At 31.4% G+C, this 17,518-nt stretch overlaps 3 protein-coding genes and 3 long non-coding RNA genes across 8 annotated transcripts; 2 read left to right on the forward strand and 4 right to left on the reverse strand.

Moving 5' to 3' along the window:
• Positions 1-52: 52 nt before the first annotated feature.
• On the forward strand, positions 53-7,807 carry LOC121132650 (cilia- and flagella-associated protein 45). Of its 3 annotated transcripts, none has more exons than XM_071886695.1 (8): positions 53-219; positions 4,465-4,529; positions 4,597-5,103; positions 5,176-5,492; positions 6,540-6,903; positions 6,953-7,342; positions 7,399-7,568; positions 7,626-7,807. In XM_071886695.1, the coding sequence occupies exons 2-8, from the start codon at positions 4,527-4,529 to the stop codon at positions 7,723-7,725; spliced, it is 1,851 nt and encodes a 616-aa protein (XP_071742796.1). In that variant the 5' UTR covers positions 53-219; positions 4,465-4,526; the 3' UTR covers positions 7,726-7,807. The 3 variants fall into 3 exon arrangements, with proteins under 3 accessions (XP_071742796.1, XP_040584006.1, XP_071742795.1); XM_040728072.2 differs by lacking the exon at positions 53-219 and adding an exon at positions 478-593; XM_071886694.1 differs by lacking the exon at positions 53-219 and adding an exon at positions 635-743.
• On the reverse strand, positions 2,637-3,973 carry LOC139904782 (uncharacterized). Its single transcript, XR_011778982.1, has 3 exons — positions 3,415-3,973; positions 3,222-3,361; positions 2,637-3,160 (listed from the first exon to the last, which is right to left on the reverse strand). It is a non-coding gene; the product is annotated as an uncharacterized lncRNA (long non-coding RNA).
• On the reverse strand, positions 7,738-8,556 carry LOC121132652 (histone H3). The gene has a single exon (XM_040728075.1). It carries the CDS (start codon positions 8,287-8,289, stop codon positions 7,879-7,881), a length of 411 nt encoding a protein of 136 aa, XP_040584009.1. The 5' UTR covers positions 8,290-8,556; the 3' UTR covers positions 7,738-7,878.
• Positions 8,557-8,630: 74 nt separating this feature from the next.
• LOC121132651 (STING ER exit protein-like) lies at positions 8,631-10,357 on the reverse strand. Its single transcript, XM_040728074.2, has 3 exons — positions 10,001-10,357; positions 9,266-9,962; positions 8,631-9,197 (listed from the first exon to the last, which is right to left on the reverse strand). Exons 2-3 carry the CDS (start codon positions 9,547-9,549, stop codon positions 8,825-8,827), a joined length of 657 nt encoding a protein of 218 aa, XP_040584008.1. The 5' UTR covers positions 9,550-9,962; positions 10,001-10,357; the 3' UTR covers positions 8,631-8,824.
• LOC121132653 (uncharacterized) lies at positions 9,796-12,904 on the forward strand. Its single transcript, XR_005869412.2, has 2 exons — positions 9,796-10,184; positions 10,352-12,904. It is a non-coding gene; the product is annotated as an uncharacterized lncRNA (long non-coding RNA).
• Positions 12,905-16,332: 3,428 nt separating this feature from the next.
• Positions 16,333-17,234, reverse strand: LOC121132649 (uncharacterized). The gene is made up of 2 exons (XR_005869411.2): positions 16,822-17,234; positions 16,333-16,742 (listed from the first exon to the last, which is right to left on the reverse strand). It is a non-coding gene; the product is annotated as an uncharacterized lncRNA (long non-coding RNA).
• Between the last annotated feature and the right edge of the window lie 284 nt (positions 17,235-17,518).

Raw genomic sequence — 17,518 nt, forward strand, 5'->3', positions numbered from 1 at the left:
CTTTCATCATCATCAGACATTTTCTCTAATATATAAATGGCTGAGCTAGTAGCACTGCGAGGGAGGAGCTGATAAGTGTGATAACTGTGATAAGTGAAACAACTGAAAGAGAGGCAAAGAGAAAAATTACCTTAAGTTAACAACACAATAGAAGGACAAAAATCCCGGCAATGTTTGAATTTGTTAAATGCAGTTTTTATATTATAGAATATGCCATGGGTACATAATTGATAATATATATATTATGTACTTTACTATTAGAACAAGAATATATTATCATTACACTCATCAATCTCTTTTTATATTGATCCGAAAACATATCAATCAATAATTGTGAATTGAGGCACAAACTTTATTTTAAAAATCCAGGGATTATATAATATTTGGTTAGAGTTTTTAGCGCTTAAAGCTATATTACTTCATAATATTTGGTTTGATTACGAAATATGTATATATATTAATATTTGATATTAGTTATTATGGTATATATTTGAGCTTGGACTCAACTACGTAGCAAAATACAAATATATAAAATAATATTGTGGAAAAATAATATATATTATTATACCTACGCCGATCAGAATATGTAGTACGTAAGTTAAAATTTAAAAAAAAACATTTCTTCTATCAGTTGACAAAAGGTGGAGAAATAGGTTGAATTTATAAATTTCCACTGACAATTGCTGAAGAAATAGGTTGAATTTATAAATTTCCATTTACAATTGGCTAGTTCTTACTTACGGGTATGAGATTAATTTGTAATGTGTTAGTGCATAAGCCATATCCAAAAAGTTAATGTTTATTTTAATTAAAAATTGTATTTATCTGAGAAAGGACTGAACCTCATTTTTGAAATATACTTAGAATAAATCATGAGTTGATATCAAGTTATATATAATTCAATCGCTATATATATATATATATCAAGATAATTAAGGTTTTATTTATAAATTTGAAGACCATATTTTTTATTCATTATTATGATACATGTACGTACATTCATCACAACATGTTACCTGTCTATTGTCTACACTCAAGACTCTTGCAGTTATTTGATAATATTTTTTCATGAAATACTGACTTTATAAGATACTCGTATATATTTACCAAAATTATCACCCTTACTCATAAGTAAGGGTGATAATTTTGGTAAGAATAGAAAAGCGTGCGAGGAGAAAAGAAGAAATACTTATGGCATCATTGATTAAATAATATACATCTTCTTCTATCAATCAAGAACGTCATCATTCCTGCCTTTATTATTCAATATTAATATAATATTAGATGGTGATAGTCGATAGAGAACTGAATAAAATCCCCAAAATGACGTCGCCTTCAGTCTGGATTTCTGAAAATGGAGGCCCAGGAATTTGGAAAATGCTTACCAGATGAGAAAGAGATGGCTTGTCGGATTTGTCGATATAAATGTGCATTTAGTCCCCTGTCTAGAATTACACACCACTTATTATCCTCATCTCATATCAAGAGAATGGATATTCATATAAAAAATCAAGTTAATGATGAATACATCAAGTCAGACTTTAACTCTGATCTCACAAAGATGCTTATTGCATGTAATATAACCTTACCAATTGCTAATCATCTATGTTCAAAAAATTTATGGAGAAATACACGAGTAAACCTATCCCTTCCCGAGGAGCCATCATTAAATTAATGGAGGATGTTGGTACTGATGTCATTTATAGAAATACATATAAAAATGTTTTGAGTCGTCCACACCAAATGACGATCAAGTTATCAGCTAAACATATCAAGAATTATGATACACAACTCATTAAATAGTAAAAACAACTGCTTAAATGGTCACAACAACGGGGGTAGTAGCTTTGGATGGTTCGCAACTAGTTTGTCTGAGACTAGTTTCTTCACTTAAAGACTTGTGTATGATCATTAGGTTTTCCAATATTACATAGTCAATAAATATTACTTCTTTATCACTTAAGGCTTAGCTATGGGTGATAGGCTCTAAGAAATGGTGTTCAGAAAACTCATAAAAGGCAAAAACAACTGTTTAAATGGTCACAACAACGAGGGTAGTTACATTGGGTGTTGCATTATAATTAACAATTGTGTATATCCATCATGATAATAGTATGTTGTTATATAAGCATACCTAAATAACGGGGGGAAATCTTTTTTGATGCTCTTAATAGGGAGTAATATCGCCGGACATTACTATATATTACTAGTATATTTATTGTCTAATTTTATGATTTTGACATTTACTTTATTATTAATCTGCCTGCTTTATTATGATTTTTGAGGGTATAACGAATGTATTTATTAGCAAAATGTTTAATGAAGATATACTACGTATAATTGACTTCGACGTTTTTATCCGTTACAGTAGATTTGAAAACGTCACACTCCATGAAATTGTAATTCATTATGAACCTTATTCTCAGAATAATAGCTAATGAAACGACAAAGTAGAGTATTTGAAATATATTTGAAGCTCAAAGTTTAAAAAAAGGCTTTAATTAAATATAATCTACATACTAAAAAATAAACCATTAAACATTTAAATTAAATATACAAAATTAAAGAATTAAAATCAGATAACTATTAATAATAATAAATTATAAATACAGAATATTGAAATAATAGATTGATCCAGATAATTTTTTCTTGTTCTAACATCGGAATTCAGTTAAATGTCATAACTTTAGGTTGCAATACACAAGCGAGACGTGGAGTTTAATCAAAAGATAATCACCCCTCTTCTTCATGTGGAAGTTGCTATATACAATTGTGCACAGGATAGATATATCTCTACCGATGAGATCTAACTAATTATTAATAATAAAGTAAATGTCAAAATCATAAAATTTGACAATAAATATACTAATAAAAAAATTTTATAAATAAATTCATCATAAAGATTTAGAGCAAAAGCTAATTATGTAGTAATGTCCGGCGATATTACTCCCTATTAAGAGCATCAAAAAAGATTTCCCCCCGTTATTTAGGTATGCTTATATAACAACATACTATTATCATGATGGATATACACAATTGTTAATTATAATGCAACACCCAATGTAACTACCCTCGTTGTTGTGACCATTTAAACAGTTGTTTTTGCCTTTTATGAGTTTTCTGAATACCATTTCTTGGAGCCCATCAACCATAGCTAAGCCTTTAGTGATAAAAAGTAATATTTATTGACTATGTAATATTGGAAAACCTAATTATCATACCCAAGTCTTAAAGCGAAGTAAGTAGTCTCAGACAAACTAGTTGCAAACCATCCAAAGCTACTACCCCCGTTGTTGTGACCATTTAAGCAGTTGTTTTTGCCCTTTACTGAGTTGTGTATCATAATTCTTGATATGTTTAGCTAAAATAGAATCATATTTTATGGTTAGATTTAAAAAAAAATTGAATACTTACTGTGAGATAGTACAAAATTCAGAGTTCCATTTCGATATTCGTAAATACTTTTTACTGATAACTTGATCATCATTTGGTGTGAATGACTCAAAACATTTTTATATGTATTTCTATATATGACATCAGTACCAACATCCTCCATTAATTTAATGATGGTTCCTTGGGAACCAATATGTTTACCCTTGTATTTCTCCATAAATTTTTTGAACGTAGATGATTAGCAATAGATAAGGTTATATTACATGCAATAAGCATCGTTGTGAGATCAAAGTTAAAGTCTGACTTGATGTATTCATCATTAACTTGATTTTATAGATGAATATCCATACTCTTGTTATGAGATGAGGATAATGAGTGGCGTGTAATTCTAGACAGGGGACTAAAGGCACATTTATATAGACAAATCCGACAAACCATCTGTTTCTCATCCGGTAAGTATTTTCCAAATTCCTGGGCCTCCATTTTCAGAAATCCAGACAGAAGGCGACGTTATTTTAGGCATTTTATTCAGTTCTCTATCGACTATCACAATCTAATATTATATTAATATTGAATAATAAAGGCGGAAATGATGACGTTCTTGATTGATAGAAGAAGATATATATATTATTTAATCAATGATGCCATAAGTATTTCTTCTCTTCTGCTCGCACGCTTTTCTATTCTTACCAAAATTATCACCCTTACTCATAAGTGAATAGAGCCAGAGAAGCCACTTTCTTTTTCTTATTGAATTTTTACCTTTTATTTTACAATGTATAATACTTGATAAAATTTGAAAATTACCTAACATACTATTTAGTTTGTAGAACCAGAAATGAAATTAAGACCAAGAAGAGTCAAGCATTGATAAGAGCTGATGAAAGTTGGAAAGCTTTATTTAAAAAACAATTTCCCTCTCACTCTTAGCTCGATCCCCTGCTCTCTCCGTAAAAAAAAGTTCCCTTAAAATATGAATGCGGGAAATTTAAAAATATAATTTTCATGTATCCTGATGATTGATCGATATATCCACAATTACATACAATGTTTGCTTTCTTTCATTTGTAGTTTTCTTTACATTATTGAATAAGCCTTAATAATTTGTCTGCAAATACATAAGAAATAAAGAAATGGTAAGTAGATTAAACTAAATTTTAAAATTTGGGTTAATTTATATCCTCCTTTGAACTATCGAACCAGCCAACTTCTTCAACAGCTAAAATTCTCAGTAAGTTGAATGAAAAATCAAGTTCTCTATATACAAGACGTCGGAGACCGAAGTCGAGCAAATATGATAGCTATCGTCTAAGATCCAGAACCTCGAACGTTGACGAAAATTTATTTGGAGAACCACTTAAAAATAAACTAATGTCTAGGAGTCGTTCTATGGAAGTCATTGACCATTCGAATGGATTTCCAGAACCACATCACGAGGATAAACTTTTTACAAAACGTCTTACACCACCTAAAATTGGTAAAGCGATGGAGAGGCCTAAAACAGCTTTGGCCAATATGCGAGTTCATAAAAAAATGAATGAAAATCCAGAGTTTGAAAAAGGATCAGGTGGAGAGGGAGGGGAACCCGGCATTGTGAGAGTAGTAACGAGGGACATGATACGAAATCTAATTGTACCCAGAGAGGACGCTACTATACAGCCATTTGTTCTCTCCAGAAGGGATTTTCAAAGAATGAAGCAAATATCTCAAGTAAATACATAGTTTATTATGATCGTTTAGGTTACATTGATGAAAGACATTCTGCATTCTGCAATGGTGTAGGTGATATCATCAGAAGAAAAACTTCGCATGCAACAACAACAAGATGAACTTAAAGAAATGGCTACACGACATTGTGAGGAGCAAAGGATAACCTTGGAGAATGCATCATCATCTATTGTAAATCAATCTATTTTAAAAGATCCCTACACATTGGAAATGGATCATGTAACGAAGCTCCGTGATAATCAAATAATTGAAAAAGCTCAAAATATCTATGATGAAGAATTACCTGAAATTAAGAGACTAAACGATGCTATTTTTAAGGCAAAATGCCAAGCTATTGTTGATAAGCAAAGAGAGGATAAAGAAACACGATTGTAAGTACATTATATTTATAGGCTATTCAATTTCAGATCCATGGCCCATATTCGACCAAGGAGGAAAGAATAAAATTTTCTTTTGAAAAAATAAAAAAGTGATCAAAATATAGTAGCCCTGAAATCTCACAAGCATTACATTATAAACGTATAGAATAAATAAAATTTATATCAGACCATAAAAATAGAAACAACATTTTCTACAAAAACGTCAACAAATGAAATATGGGCATGCATTATTGAAAAGGCCAAATATGGCCTTTTCTAAAATAAGTAATCTTTTTAAAAAATAAGGAAAATAGAAAAATTATTTATTTTTTTAAAAAGTGAATATTTTTTATTGTTTCATGAAAAACAATAAGTATTTTTTTATTTTATTTTTTGAGCAATGATACGGAAACGTAACAAAGGAGAATTTGGTAGTTCCATAGGCATTTTGTTATGTATTTATAGTTTGTATCTAGTCAGGCACAATACATTTCAATACGGATACCTTGATTTTTTATACGTCTTCAGTATTACCTGAGAGGGGCGTCCGAAGGGGGAAAGCTGTAGCCCCTCCACAAAAAAAAATATAATTATGCATAATTCTTTAAGTCTGAGGTGTCAAATTAAATCTATTCTTTTCGACCTTTGAAAGTATGTTAAATCTTACTTGCCACAGTGACATTTTTGCTGCAATGCTCACTTATTTATAATTTGATGCAATTGAAACGAGTAAAAACTTATTCCAAATCGTAATACTCTTAAATTACATGATCATGTATTAATACAAATGAACTTGTAAATTCTAATGAATTTCTCTATCGATAATTAAATAATGGCCGTGTCAGTTTTATAACTAGGAATTTTTTCATAAATATTACTAATTTTGATAAGTGGTGGGACCATGGCCACCTGTAGCGTAACATGGACCCTGATTTATCTTTTCTACAGGCCCCACTCACCCTAAAATCGGCCCTCATATTACACCAGATGAAATCCAATTCAATAGTTCTGGTATTTTTAATAGTTCCAAAATTATTTTTCAAATAAATTTAACCACAGACAAGAAATGGCAGAAGCAGACAGACATATTGAAGAGGCAATGGAAAAAGATCGTAAGAGAGCTTTACAATTGGAGAATGAAAGACAATTAGAAATGGCCGAATATGTCAAAGATTTTCGCAAGGGATTGAGTGACCAAATTTCAGAAATGGAAATGCTAAAAATTCAGGAATTAGAACGTCGAGAAAAGGAAATAGACCTTCGCAAGAAAGAGGAGGTTGAAGCCAAAATTAAGATTCAAGAGGAAGAATCATTAAGAAAGCAAAAAAGTATCTACCTACAGAAGCAAATGAATGAAGAAATGGAAGATATGCGAAAAAGACGAAACTTGATTGAAATAAGAGAAAAAGAACATGAAAAACGAGTAATTTGATTTATGTATACAGAACAAAAATGTATTTTCCATTTTTTAGATTTTAGATCTTCAAAATACTAGAAGGGAAGCAGAAATTTCCAAAGAAAAGGCTGAAAAAGAAATTAAAAGGCTTAGGGAGCGAGAAATGATGAGGCTTAAAGATGACATTGAAGTAGGTCAGACATACGGTGTTGAAAGAGAAAGAGTAAGATTGGCTCGACAACAAAATGAACTCGATAAAGAGTGGAGGCGAAAGGAAATGGAAGATGCAAGAAACAGAGCTGAACAGAATAGGGAAATTAATCGAGTGAGGGAGGAGCAGATCAAGCAAAGATATGAAATCACTGCTAGGGCTGCAGAGGGTGATAAAAATTACTGGAACAAGGCCCAAGTGGAAATGAAAGAGGTCCTCGAACATGACAAGCTAAATGAAGAGATAAAGCTTAAGGTAAATTACTTTCCACTTCAATTTCAAACTCGAGAGATCGATTTTATGAATTACAGAAACGACAAGACTACCTTAACGATCTCAAGCGGCAAATGGACTCGAAAAAAAAAGAAAAAAGGGATCACATGCTTAGAATTAGAGAAGAAGAAAATTATGAAACCTTTGAGAGACAAAAACACCAAGAGAGAGTGGAAAAAATTAAAGAAAAGAAACTCCAGCAACTAAGGTACTGTCTTTACATACATGTTCCGTAGATTTACGGGTATTTTTTTCTCATCATCAGAGCCTACAATATACCAGACAGATATCTTAAGGATGTCGAAAGAAAATGTAAGTACCCAAGCAGTGGACGTTTCACAGTCTCCTACTTCGGACGAAAATAAAAACTACGGAGCCAATTTTCTAGAATTTTGTACTTTTATAGTTAATGCATTAAATTGAAGTAATAAAAACACGATTTTTTTATATGGTCGATATATATATTCTCGCAATATAAAGTTGTACATATTTCTAAAAATTTAAAACCTAATTAATAATTAAGCACGTTCGCCTCTAATTCTCCTGGCAAGTTGAATGTCTTTAGGCATGATTGTCACCCTCTTTGCATGAATCGCACACAAATTTGTATCTTCAAACAGTCCTACAAGGTAAGCCTCGGAAGCTTCTTGTAAAGCCATGACCGCACTAGACTGAAATCTCAAGTCAGTCTTAAAATCTTGAGCAATTTCTCTGACAAGTCTTTGAAATGGAAGTTTACGAATCAACAATTCAGTAGATTTTTGATATCTTCGGATTTCTCTTAAGGCTACGGTTCCTGGACGATAACGATGAGGTTTCTTTACACCTCCAGTGGCAGGTGCAGATTTCCGAGCTGCTTTAGTTGCCAATTGCTTCCGAGGAGCCTTTCCTCCAGTAGATTTACGGGCAGTTTGCTTGGTACGAGCCATTCTTTAAAAATAATCACAAGATAAAAGTTACGTCTGACAACAGCAAGAGTAAAATCAACAATGAGCCAATGTGAGACTTTAAATTAATAGCTAAAAAAAAGTTATTACGAAGTACTTACCATTGTGAAAAGCTCACACTTTACAGGATAAAATCAGATACATAGTGAAATAATATAAATTTTCTTATCTTCTAATCATAAAAAGCAAGTTCATCCCTAATGGTAAAATTGATCTCGTATAATAGTGACACAATTATATTAATATCCAATGTCATGTCATATCACTCGATGTTGAATTTTGATTTTTTTGCCTACTTGATTCTTATATTGAATACAAAGAAATACTCAAATCCAAATTTCAATTTATTTTTGGTTTGCCTTTTATGCATAAAAAATACTTGATATTACTTAAAAGGATATAAATGTTCAAAAACTGCAATAAATTTACATATTCTATCACATAGCTATGTTAAATTATATTATAAATGAAGAAGATATTTAATTAATTATATAAATATATTATTAAGACTTAATAATTAATTGTCTAAAAGAGTGCCTCTGACTTTTTTGAAGTCCCCTTCATTCGTTGAAGATGAACCGTGCGGTCTTTTAGAGCCCAACCCCTTACGACTTAATTGTTTTTCGATGATTTGTGCATTAAGGGCATATGAATCTGCAATTTCTTTTTCTTCTAATTCATCTTCTTCATCTGAGACAGTGGACACAGTTACAGATGAAAACTTACCCATATTTTTAGTATGCTTTGTAACTTTTTTAGGTTGCTCAAGAGCTGCTTGTGAGTAGATGTCTTTATTAGCTTTACTCTGAGTAGAAGAGACAAGAGCTCCTTTAAATATAAAAGTTACCGCAGAGTTTGGATCATGGCGGTAAAACTGTTGGAGATTACACCTAAAAAAGAATATTTTATACTTTTTTGTTTTCCCAGTGATATATATAAATATTTAATGGCAACATACCCTTTGCATTTGTAACGATGCTGACGCTCTACCCCTTCTTGACGACGAATATAGGTGATTTCATCAAAATCTGGGGTTATTTTAAATGTATGTTTCGCCGAATCCAGAACCCTTGCACCATCTTTACTTCGTAAGGGGAGCTTATCAATTGCACGATCCAAAATAGCGGACATTTGACCGCATAGACAGTAGTACACTTTTAATGGTTTATCATCATCAAACCCCAATCCCTTTCTACCCTGGGAGTCCTCAACCGGAATACTTCGACTTACAATTTTCGGCATTACTCAGTCTGTATTTACTTTATTTTGTTAGCCTTTGAGCCTTGATGACGTAGCAATAGCACAACCAGTGTTACTAGACTAGGCTAGGACTAATAAAAAGGAGGACTAATAGTAATAACTTATTTTGATGATCTACAACTCAACTGGAGCCGAAAGATGAGAGAGGAACAGCTACATCTATTTTCCCTAGATTTAGTCTCTACGTCACTAAAACAACAAATAGCTATCACACGTCATCACACAATCGTTACAAAAAATTGTGGCAATTTTAAAGAGTGATTTAGTGCTGGAGTTGAAGCAAAGTGGAAGAAATGCCTACTTCATGTTGTGCTCCGGAATGTGGATCAGGCTATTCTAATGATGGCAAATATAATCATATTGTTTTTCGCCAGTTTCCCTCTAAAAATGAAGAACTTCTTCATAGTTGGGTTCGTGCTATACCAAGAAAAACTAGGATGCGAACAAAAATTCAAGATTATGTAGCAACCATTTCAAAAAAGAGGACTATAAGGAGGGGACGACTGATCCCAATCCTCATAGCCTCATGCTATTCCATCTGTGTTTGAGAACATTCCTTCTCTATTAATAAAATCCCGTCCAGCTCCGTGAAATACAACCTCAACTACAGATTCGAGGTCAAATTATTTGCTTCTTTGATTTCTCAAGTCTTTTGAAATGGGTTATTTACAACTCAAGAACTCTTGGAGTTGATGTCTCCCTCTTACTAGTTCATTTCTATTGTTTCTGTGTATTCTTTCAAATGCATATTAGGACTCTTATATAATATTCAATTATTTTCCAGATATAAAAGAAGTTTGGAGCGTCAAAAAGAATTCGAAATGAGTTATTTTGTAGAAAACAAAGTTTCGTCATTAAGTCAGCTAAAAATAATTTTGATTTGTCTTCTTTGCCATCTAACATCTATCTTATAGAAGGCATAGACAACTTACTTTTTCGCGTTATTCATGGATTACCCTCTCAAATTCAATATTCATTCCAAATTTTTGACTGTCTTACCTTTAAATTACACTATCGTGATTCCATAGTCGCTCTTAATAAATTTCAGCATATCTGTTCTTCTAATAAAATTCAAACTCTTCGTCAAATCGGAAATTTGCTTGCTTTTTTTAAAGCACTTCCATCTAATGATGTTCTACTTTTATTTCTAAGCTACTAAAATTATTAACAAGCCCAATGAAAGGGAGACATGTAGTCCTTCTCTTTATAGAACCAATTGCCTTTGTTTACCTAGTGTTACGCATTTGTGAAAATTATCTGGGGCCTTGAATTTAAATACTGGGATATTTTCTTCTACCAATTCATATCTTAAGACGCGCTTTAATTCAATTTCTCCTGAAAGTAGGGAAGTGTCTTTAATATTCGACGAAGTGTATTCCTCACAAAGGATTGAGTTTGTTGAAGGAAAATTTTATGGATCTAACGCTGATGGCACACCCACAAGATTATGATTAAAAGTGTAGCAACATGGTTCCAATTGTTACAATAAATTCGAAAATTATTAAAGAGTGGGCTATGTCTGCAATTAAATTAGTAACGGAAATTGGATTCGATATAGTCGCATTAGTTAGTGATGGCCATGCCTCTAATCGAAAATTATATCATCAAGAATTATGTGAAGGGCAATTTAAGACATCAATAAAAACCCGTATTCAATTGGAAATCGAATATTTTTGTTATATGACACCGTGCATCTTTTTCAAAATTTCTACAATAATTTCTTAAACAAAATGTTATTTATATTCCCGTCATTTAGAGAAAATATGTCTCAAGAACAATAATTTTTTACGGCAAATCTCAAGCATTTATTTGAACTTTTGGAGGAGGAACAAGGTTTACCTTTAAAGCTTGCACATTAACTGAACAATAAAGTTATGTCTCCGAAATCTATAAAAAAAGTAAATTTAGTAGACCGCTTCTTCAGTCCATCTACTATATCTGGACGTCAGCAATATAGTAATGAACATTCCAATTGGAGCCAAACTGCAACATTTCTTGAAATAATAAATAAGTTTTGGTGCTTGACATCGATTAAACAACCAAAATTTGGATTTTTAGAACGGCGAGAAGAACGAACCCCAATTTCTCAAAACTGCAAAATTAATTTGGACTTATTGTCTAATTTTTTAAGTTGGTTGTTATCTTGGAAAGCGTCACCTATATGTTTCAAGAAGTGTTTGACTTCTGAAACTTTTTCAATAGGAATTCAAACTACTTCTGCTCTCATTGAAATTACTTCATATTTATTAAATATTAAAGAAATGAAATACATTTTTCTTATAGATATAACGTCCAATCCCATAGAGCGACATTTTGGACAATATAGACCAAATAATGTACCGACTATTTTATGAGCTGTGGACAATTTTGGGAGGCTGAAAAGAAAATAAGGCTTAAAAAATTAGTTCAGTCATGTAATCTAAATCTTGTTGGGATATTTCGCGTCTTAAAAGAAGAGGATCAGTCCTTTTAAAAGGAAATATTAGATATCAAATCTATTACCAATTTCTTCAGCTTTCCATCGTCAAATTTTACTTTAACTCAATCTCACGCCAACAAATTATTATTTTTCATGTCAGGATATATGGCATCTTCCATAATTAAAGCCTAAAAAGAACATCGGATTGGCTGTATTTAACTGCATTTCACGCAAATCAATTACACGACATTATATTTTCATCAAAAGTAGCAAACAATGTCTTAATGCATTCTTCAAATCCTATAAGGCTATTTGTGGAAACATTTGTTAACATATTAAAATGTGGAGAATGTATAATTCCTACTGAATTAAATTGTGATAAAGGATTTTATGGATTATGCCACACAAGCATTTTTTTTTAGTAAAAATTTAGCAAATGAAAAAAATAGCTATATACATCAATCTAAAAAAACGTTCTCTGCCAAATTGTCCTGCAGGTAGAAAATTTACTTGGTTTTTTAAAAATCTTGAATTTTTTTTTTAATATGGTTTTTTTTTAAATGTTTTATTTCATTACTAGCTATATTTTTATAAACATAACATTACAGTGATTATGTGTTTAAAAAAATATAAGTGACTTCTTAACTTCTGTAGATTTATTGGAACATTTGAATTTCGTTCCAATTTCCAAACTTATTGACTCAAGAATTGTCATCAAAGCAGCTAAATTGCTTTTTAGCATATTGGAATATTATTCTCTCGAAAATCTGGGATCTTTACAAAAATCATTAATTTACTAAGTGTCTGCCATACCAGCTAATTCAAATTTAAATTAATTTTAGTAACTCAATCGTCGGAGAGTAAAAATTTACACTAATAGAGTTGTATGATAAGAAAATAAAATACCATTATATATAATGATGTATTAATAAAATTATTTTATAAATTTGAATTTCCTCTTCAATTGATTCCTCTGTGACGTCATCAAAATTGTAAACAAAAGCAAATAAATCTCTCATCTCTTACCTTATATATACTCACCTTGCCAATGAGTTTTACTAATATCTGGGAGTGGAACAAGGATTAGTCACCCAGTCTTATTTAGCGGGTAGCCAAAAAGATGATTCCTAACTTTAATGGATAAAATGTTCAATCTAAACTACACTTTTGATAGCTTTTTGTAATTCACTTCTAGAAAAATACAATTTGTAGCACTCCCAGGTTGAAATACTTAGTGTTTTCGATTTTCATTTCAGTTCAAAAATGTCTTTGCGGAAGATATATTAATTTTCGGACGTGAATTATCTGACCCAGATGAAATAAAAAAGCAGAAATAATGTACAATTTTTTGTCATTTTATTTTTAACAATTAAAAAAATACACCTCATGAGGTTGAGTGACTCAGTCTTTTTCCATTTCCTATGATGGTTTGAATAATAAAATAAAGTGTACATATTGACCAAGTTGACTATATCTTTGACTATATAAAGGGGGACTTACAATTTATTTTTGACTCACCAAACTTATAGACCCTAGTATGTACGAATTTGAACTCCATTACACAGAAGTTAGCAGGAGGAGAGAGGCGAGGAGTTGGAACTGCGTGGAAAAACATTTCATTCATGGTCATTTGGATGGATCTCTCCTCTGGAGTAATCGGATATATGGATCTGCATCCATCCATCCATACCGTTGATAGGAATATCCAATTCACACGCCTTCTGATCTCGACTCTTGAGGGAAGATCACTTGAGTGATCTAGTACTTCACTCGTTGGATCCCTTCTTCTTTAATGGAAGGATTGTTAATTGTGCAAGTGCCTCTTAATGTCAAGGTCAATGATAGTGACTTCTGATCTAGTTAATCACTGTCTCTATACATAAATTGCTCAAAATCTTCTACGGAATCATCGTATTCTGCAACATATAACAACTATGGAGTTCCACAAAAAGGCAGAAAGACCCAGTGGGGAATAGAATATCTTCCTCCATCCACAGCTCCTTTTTTGAAATTCTTGAATGTAAACTCTGCTTCGTCTCCTACTCTAAGAAAACTATTGCATTAATAAGAATCCTTCAGTGTTCTTGATGTATGTAACAGAGAAATCACTCATCTCAATCACATTTATATCAATTCCATTTATAAGTTGGACTTAGTGATATACGGTCTTTACGTATAATTATATAATCTGGACATTTCAATCTCACGCCTGTTTTCTTTATTACTACTGAGTCTATTTTGTCATTGGAAAACAAGTGCAAGAGGATTCTAGACTCGTAAAGATAATGTGCTTTTCTTTTCTCGATATTTTGGTCTACAATGCATATTCTATTCTGATATTAACATATGAATAGTTCTTTGGAACTGGAGAGTTCCACAATAAGAAATAGTTCCCGAATGAATTACTCAGTAAGGAACAATTATTTCTCATCCACAGCTCCTTCGTTGAAACTCTTGAAGCCTGTTCCTTCCAAAGTCGACTTTTTCCTGTCTCTTATTCTGAGAAAAATATTTCATTGTTAAGAATCCTACAGTTTCCTTGATGTATATAATGCAAACATCCCTTAGAAAAAAGTAAGTCAATCTTAGACTCTCAATTAATATGCACCCTTTTTTTCGATACTTTTGTCTGCAATACATATTATATATATTGAGCCCAAGTGATTATGTGATAACAAATTATAAGTAACCTCTTAACTTCTGTAGACTTACAATTTTGAAACTTAGTTAGTGTTAATCATCTTTAAAAAAACTTAATTCCTTATCAACATATTGAAATATTAGCCCATGAAGATTTAGGATCTCCACACTAATAAAGATTATTAATAAATGTTTCGCATAACAGTTCCTATATTTAATTATTATTTATTTTAAAAATACTCATTAATGACATTAATAAAGACGTTCAAAATTAAAAGATAACTATTTATATTTTATCCTACTTTTCTTTGATTTATACCTATATTATTATGAAAATGTATTATTATTTTAAGATCTGAATAAAACAATTTTTTCAGAGTAAATCCTTTATTTAACGAAACAAAATGAAAGTTCAAAACTCAAAAGATAGTTTAGTAATTTTTATGGAACTTGCAGCATGAGAATTCTACCTTTTTTTGCCAGAATGTAAGCTAATATTAGCTTCATTTATGAGATTTTTGCTAGATATATTAGAATATTTAAATCCAACATTAGCAATATAATTATAAAAATGAGGTTTTTTTATACTTCAACCCAAATGGGTGATAGGAATCTCCCGTTTTTAATAAATAGATTTGTAAAGCATCGTCTTGGATTTGTCGACGTCAATAAAATTTCTCGAGTGTGTTCGATGAGAATGGCATATTGTAAAGCTGACTAACATGTAACGTAGTCTGAAGCCTCTTAAGACAACCCCTATTAACACTATCTGGATAAGTTCCGATGGGATCTAGATCTTCCCATAAAATTCACACACCACGAGTCATTGAGTCCTTAGAAATCAAAAAAGTTCGAAATCATTAATTTTGAAAAATTTAATGATGGAAGAGGCTATGTATCCGGATATATAAAACAATAAATTTACTTGAGATTCTATTATTCCATAGTAAAGTTAGAATTAGAAAAATTGGAAATAAATATATGAGTTTGGAGCAATTGGATCTGTCCTTACAAATTTTATGATTTTTTCATTTTCACATTCATCCTTATTATTTGATTTTCATTTTAAAATTCTTAAGTTTCTAATTTTTTATCTTAACATATGTACAAGGGGGTAACCGTTTTCCGGTAATCTGATTTTCTGTTATGTATTAATGAAAACATTTATTTGAAAGGATTTAGTCTTCCCATGCCGTTTTTTTAACCTCTAGTTATTTGTTAATCACATATTTTTAATAGAAATTTTATATTTGTAGAGGGATTGAGTAGTTTTAATTTTAAAGTTATGGTGCTGAATTTCAAAAATTTCATTAAGATTCGTTTGTATAATATAATACATTCTGGCAAATTTAAAATTAACTTCTCTTTTAAAAGAAGGGGTATTTATCATTAGAAGTAAATTGCTCATTATTAACACAAATGTTCATTGTGAATTCTCCTGACACGGAATAATTCTATGGATACAATAACAACAACTAGTTTAGTTGTTGAAATAATTGTTTAATTATAAGTACGAAAAACATTCGTAGATAATATATAACTCATAATGCCCTTCCACACCGATTCCCTCAATATAATTGATTTAGTACCTCATCCTCCACCACAATTTCGTGACCCGCTTCTCCTAGAAGTACCCACAGCTCTTTTTCTTCATGATATTACTACGCCTATAGAGTTCACGACTGGGAAGAAAGGATCCATGAGCGTTTGAAATATACGTTTTTATTGTGTTACTATTTGATTTAATATATATGCATAATTCGTAATAATAAAAAGATACCATTTAAAAATCCGGGTCAGGTAAATTAATTTTAACAAAAAAGAATCAATTAATTATATAACTACATATATGTATGGCAATATCATAGTCAGAAGTCACCTTTTTTTTAGGGAATTCAATCTCACGGGGATATTTGGGGAAACCTTGTGGACACCTGAGGCCGTGTGAAGGTCCTTATGAATTATGATACAGCTCCACAGTTATGATTGCTATGCCTATGCAGTTTGACGGTCAACTTAATTTACATCGTCTTAAATCCGTACTAGTTGGTGTCCATTAAAAGAAACTCTGCTTGACAGCAATCCATAGCAAGGCATCTTCGGATGGAGACGAATCCTAATGGAATATGAGACAGGAAAGAAACTCACTAGAGAAAAACTTGCTATTGAAATGTTCTATTTGATCAGAAACTTACTAACGTGTTCACAACTCATCTGTTGGCAATGCATGCTACTCGCATAGGTAGGCAGTAAACATGATCATTCATACGTCCATCCAGGGAACTCTTGACGAGTTGATCCCGATCTAGGGATTGGTGAAGTGATTTTCTTTCATCTGTAATTCACCTACCACATGACTGCCCCGATTTACAAAAACGAATCCGTCAGAATCTTTGATTTTAATTGAACAATACGATTTCAAATTATTGTATTATTGTTTTGCTTCTTTTCTCTTTCTTTCTTCCTGCAGCTAGACTAGCCCAATTCTTCCTTTTTTTTAAAAGTTTCGATTCAAATTTCTAAATTTATCAATATTTTTAGGATCAGTATAAAATGATTTCATTGGTTGTTCCCACATAGTCCACTGTCTCCATAGAGTCCGGCTACCCTCCTTAAATTGTATACTTTAGTTAGAAAAAATAAAATATTTTTAACTATTTGTCTTCCCTTACATTCGGTTCAACATTCAAAATTAATTCATGTTTACGACATTAAAAGGTGAAACTAAATTAAATATTCTTTAGTTGGTTTATTACAGGTTTTTGTAGTTATAAATCATTTGCACTACAGCATAAATCGTTAAAAACTTTATCTAATATGAATCTTCAATATGTACTCAAATTTTCATTGAAGGGATTATATAGCCATAGGAACATTATATTATGAAATAAT

Source organism: Lepeophtheirus salmonis, chromosome 2 (assembly GCF_016086655.4).
Source record: "Lepeophtheirus salmonis chromosome 2, UVic_Lsal_1.4, whole genome shotgun sequence".
NCBI lineage: Eukaryota > Metazoa > Arthropoda > Copepoda > Siphonostomatoida > Caligidae > Lepeophtheirus > Lepeophtheirus salmonis.

Coding starts and splice junctions, on each gene's coding strand:
- LOC121132650 (XM_071886695.1), top strand. Junction 5,493..6,539: donor GAGGATAAAGAAACACGATT/GTAAGTACATTA, acceptor ATTTAACCACAG/ACAAGAAATGGCAGAAGCAG. Junction 7,343..7,398: donor ATGAAGAGATAAAGCTTAAG/GTAAATTACTTT, acceptor TATGAATTACAG/AAACGACAAGACTACCTTAA.
- LOC121132652 (XM_040728075.1), bottom strand. CDS start 8,289: ATGGCTCGTACCAAGCAAACTGCCCGTAAATCTACTGGAGGAAAGGCT.
- LOC121132651 (XM_040728074.2), bottom strand. CDS start 9,549: ATGCCGAAAATTGTAAGTCGAAGTATTCCGGTTGAGGACTCCCAGGGT. Junction 9,198..9,265: donor CATCGTTACAAATGCAAAGG/GTATGTTGCCAT, acceptor ATTCTTTTTTAG/GTGTAATCTCCAACAGTTTT.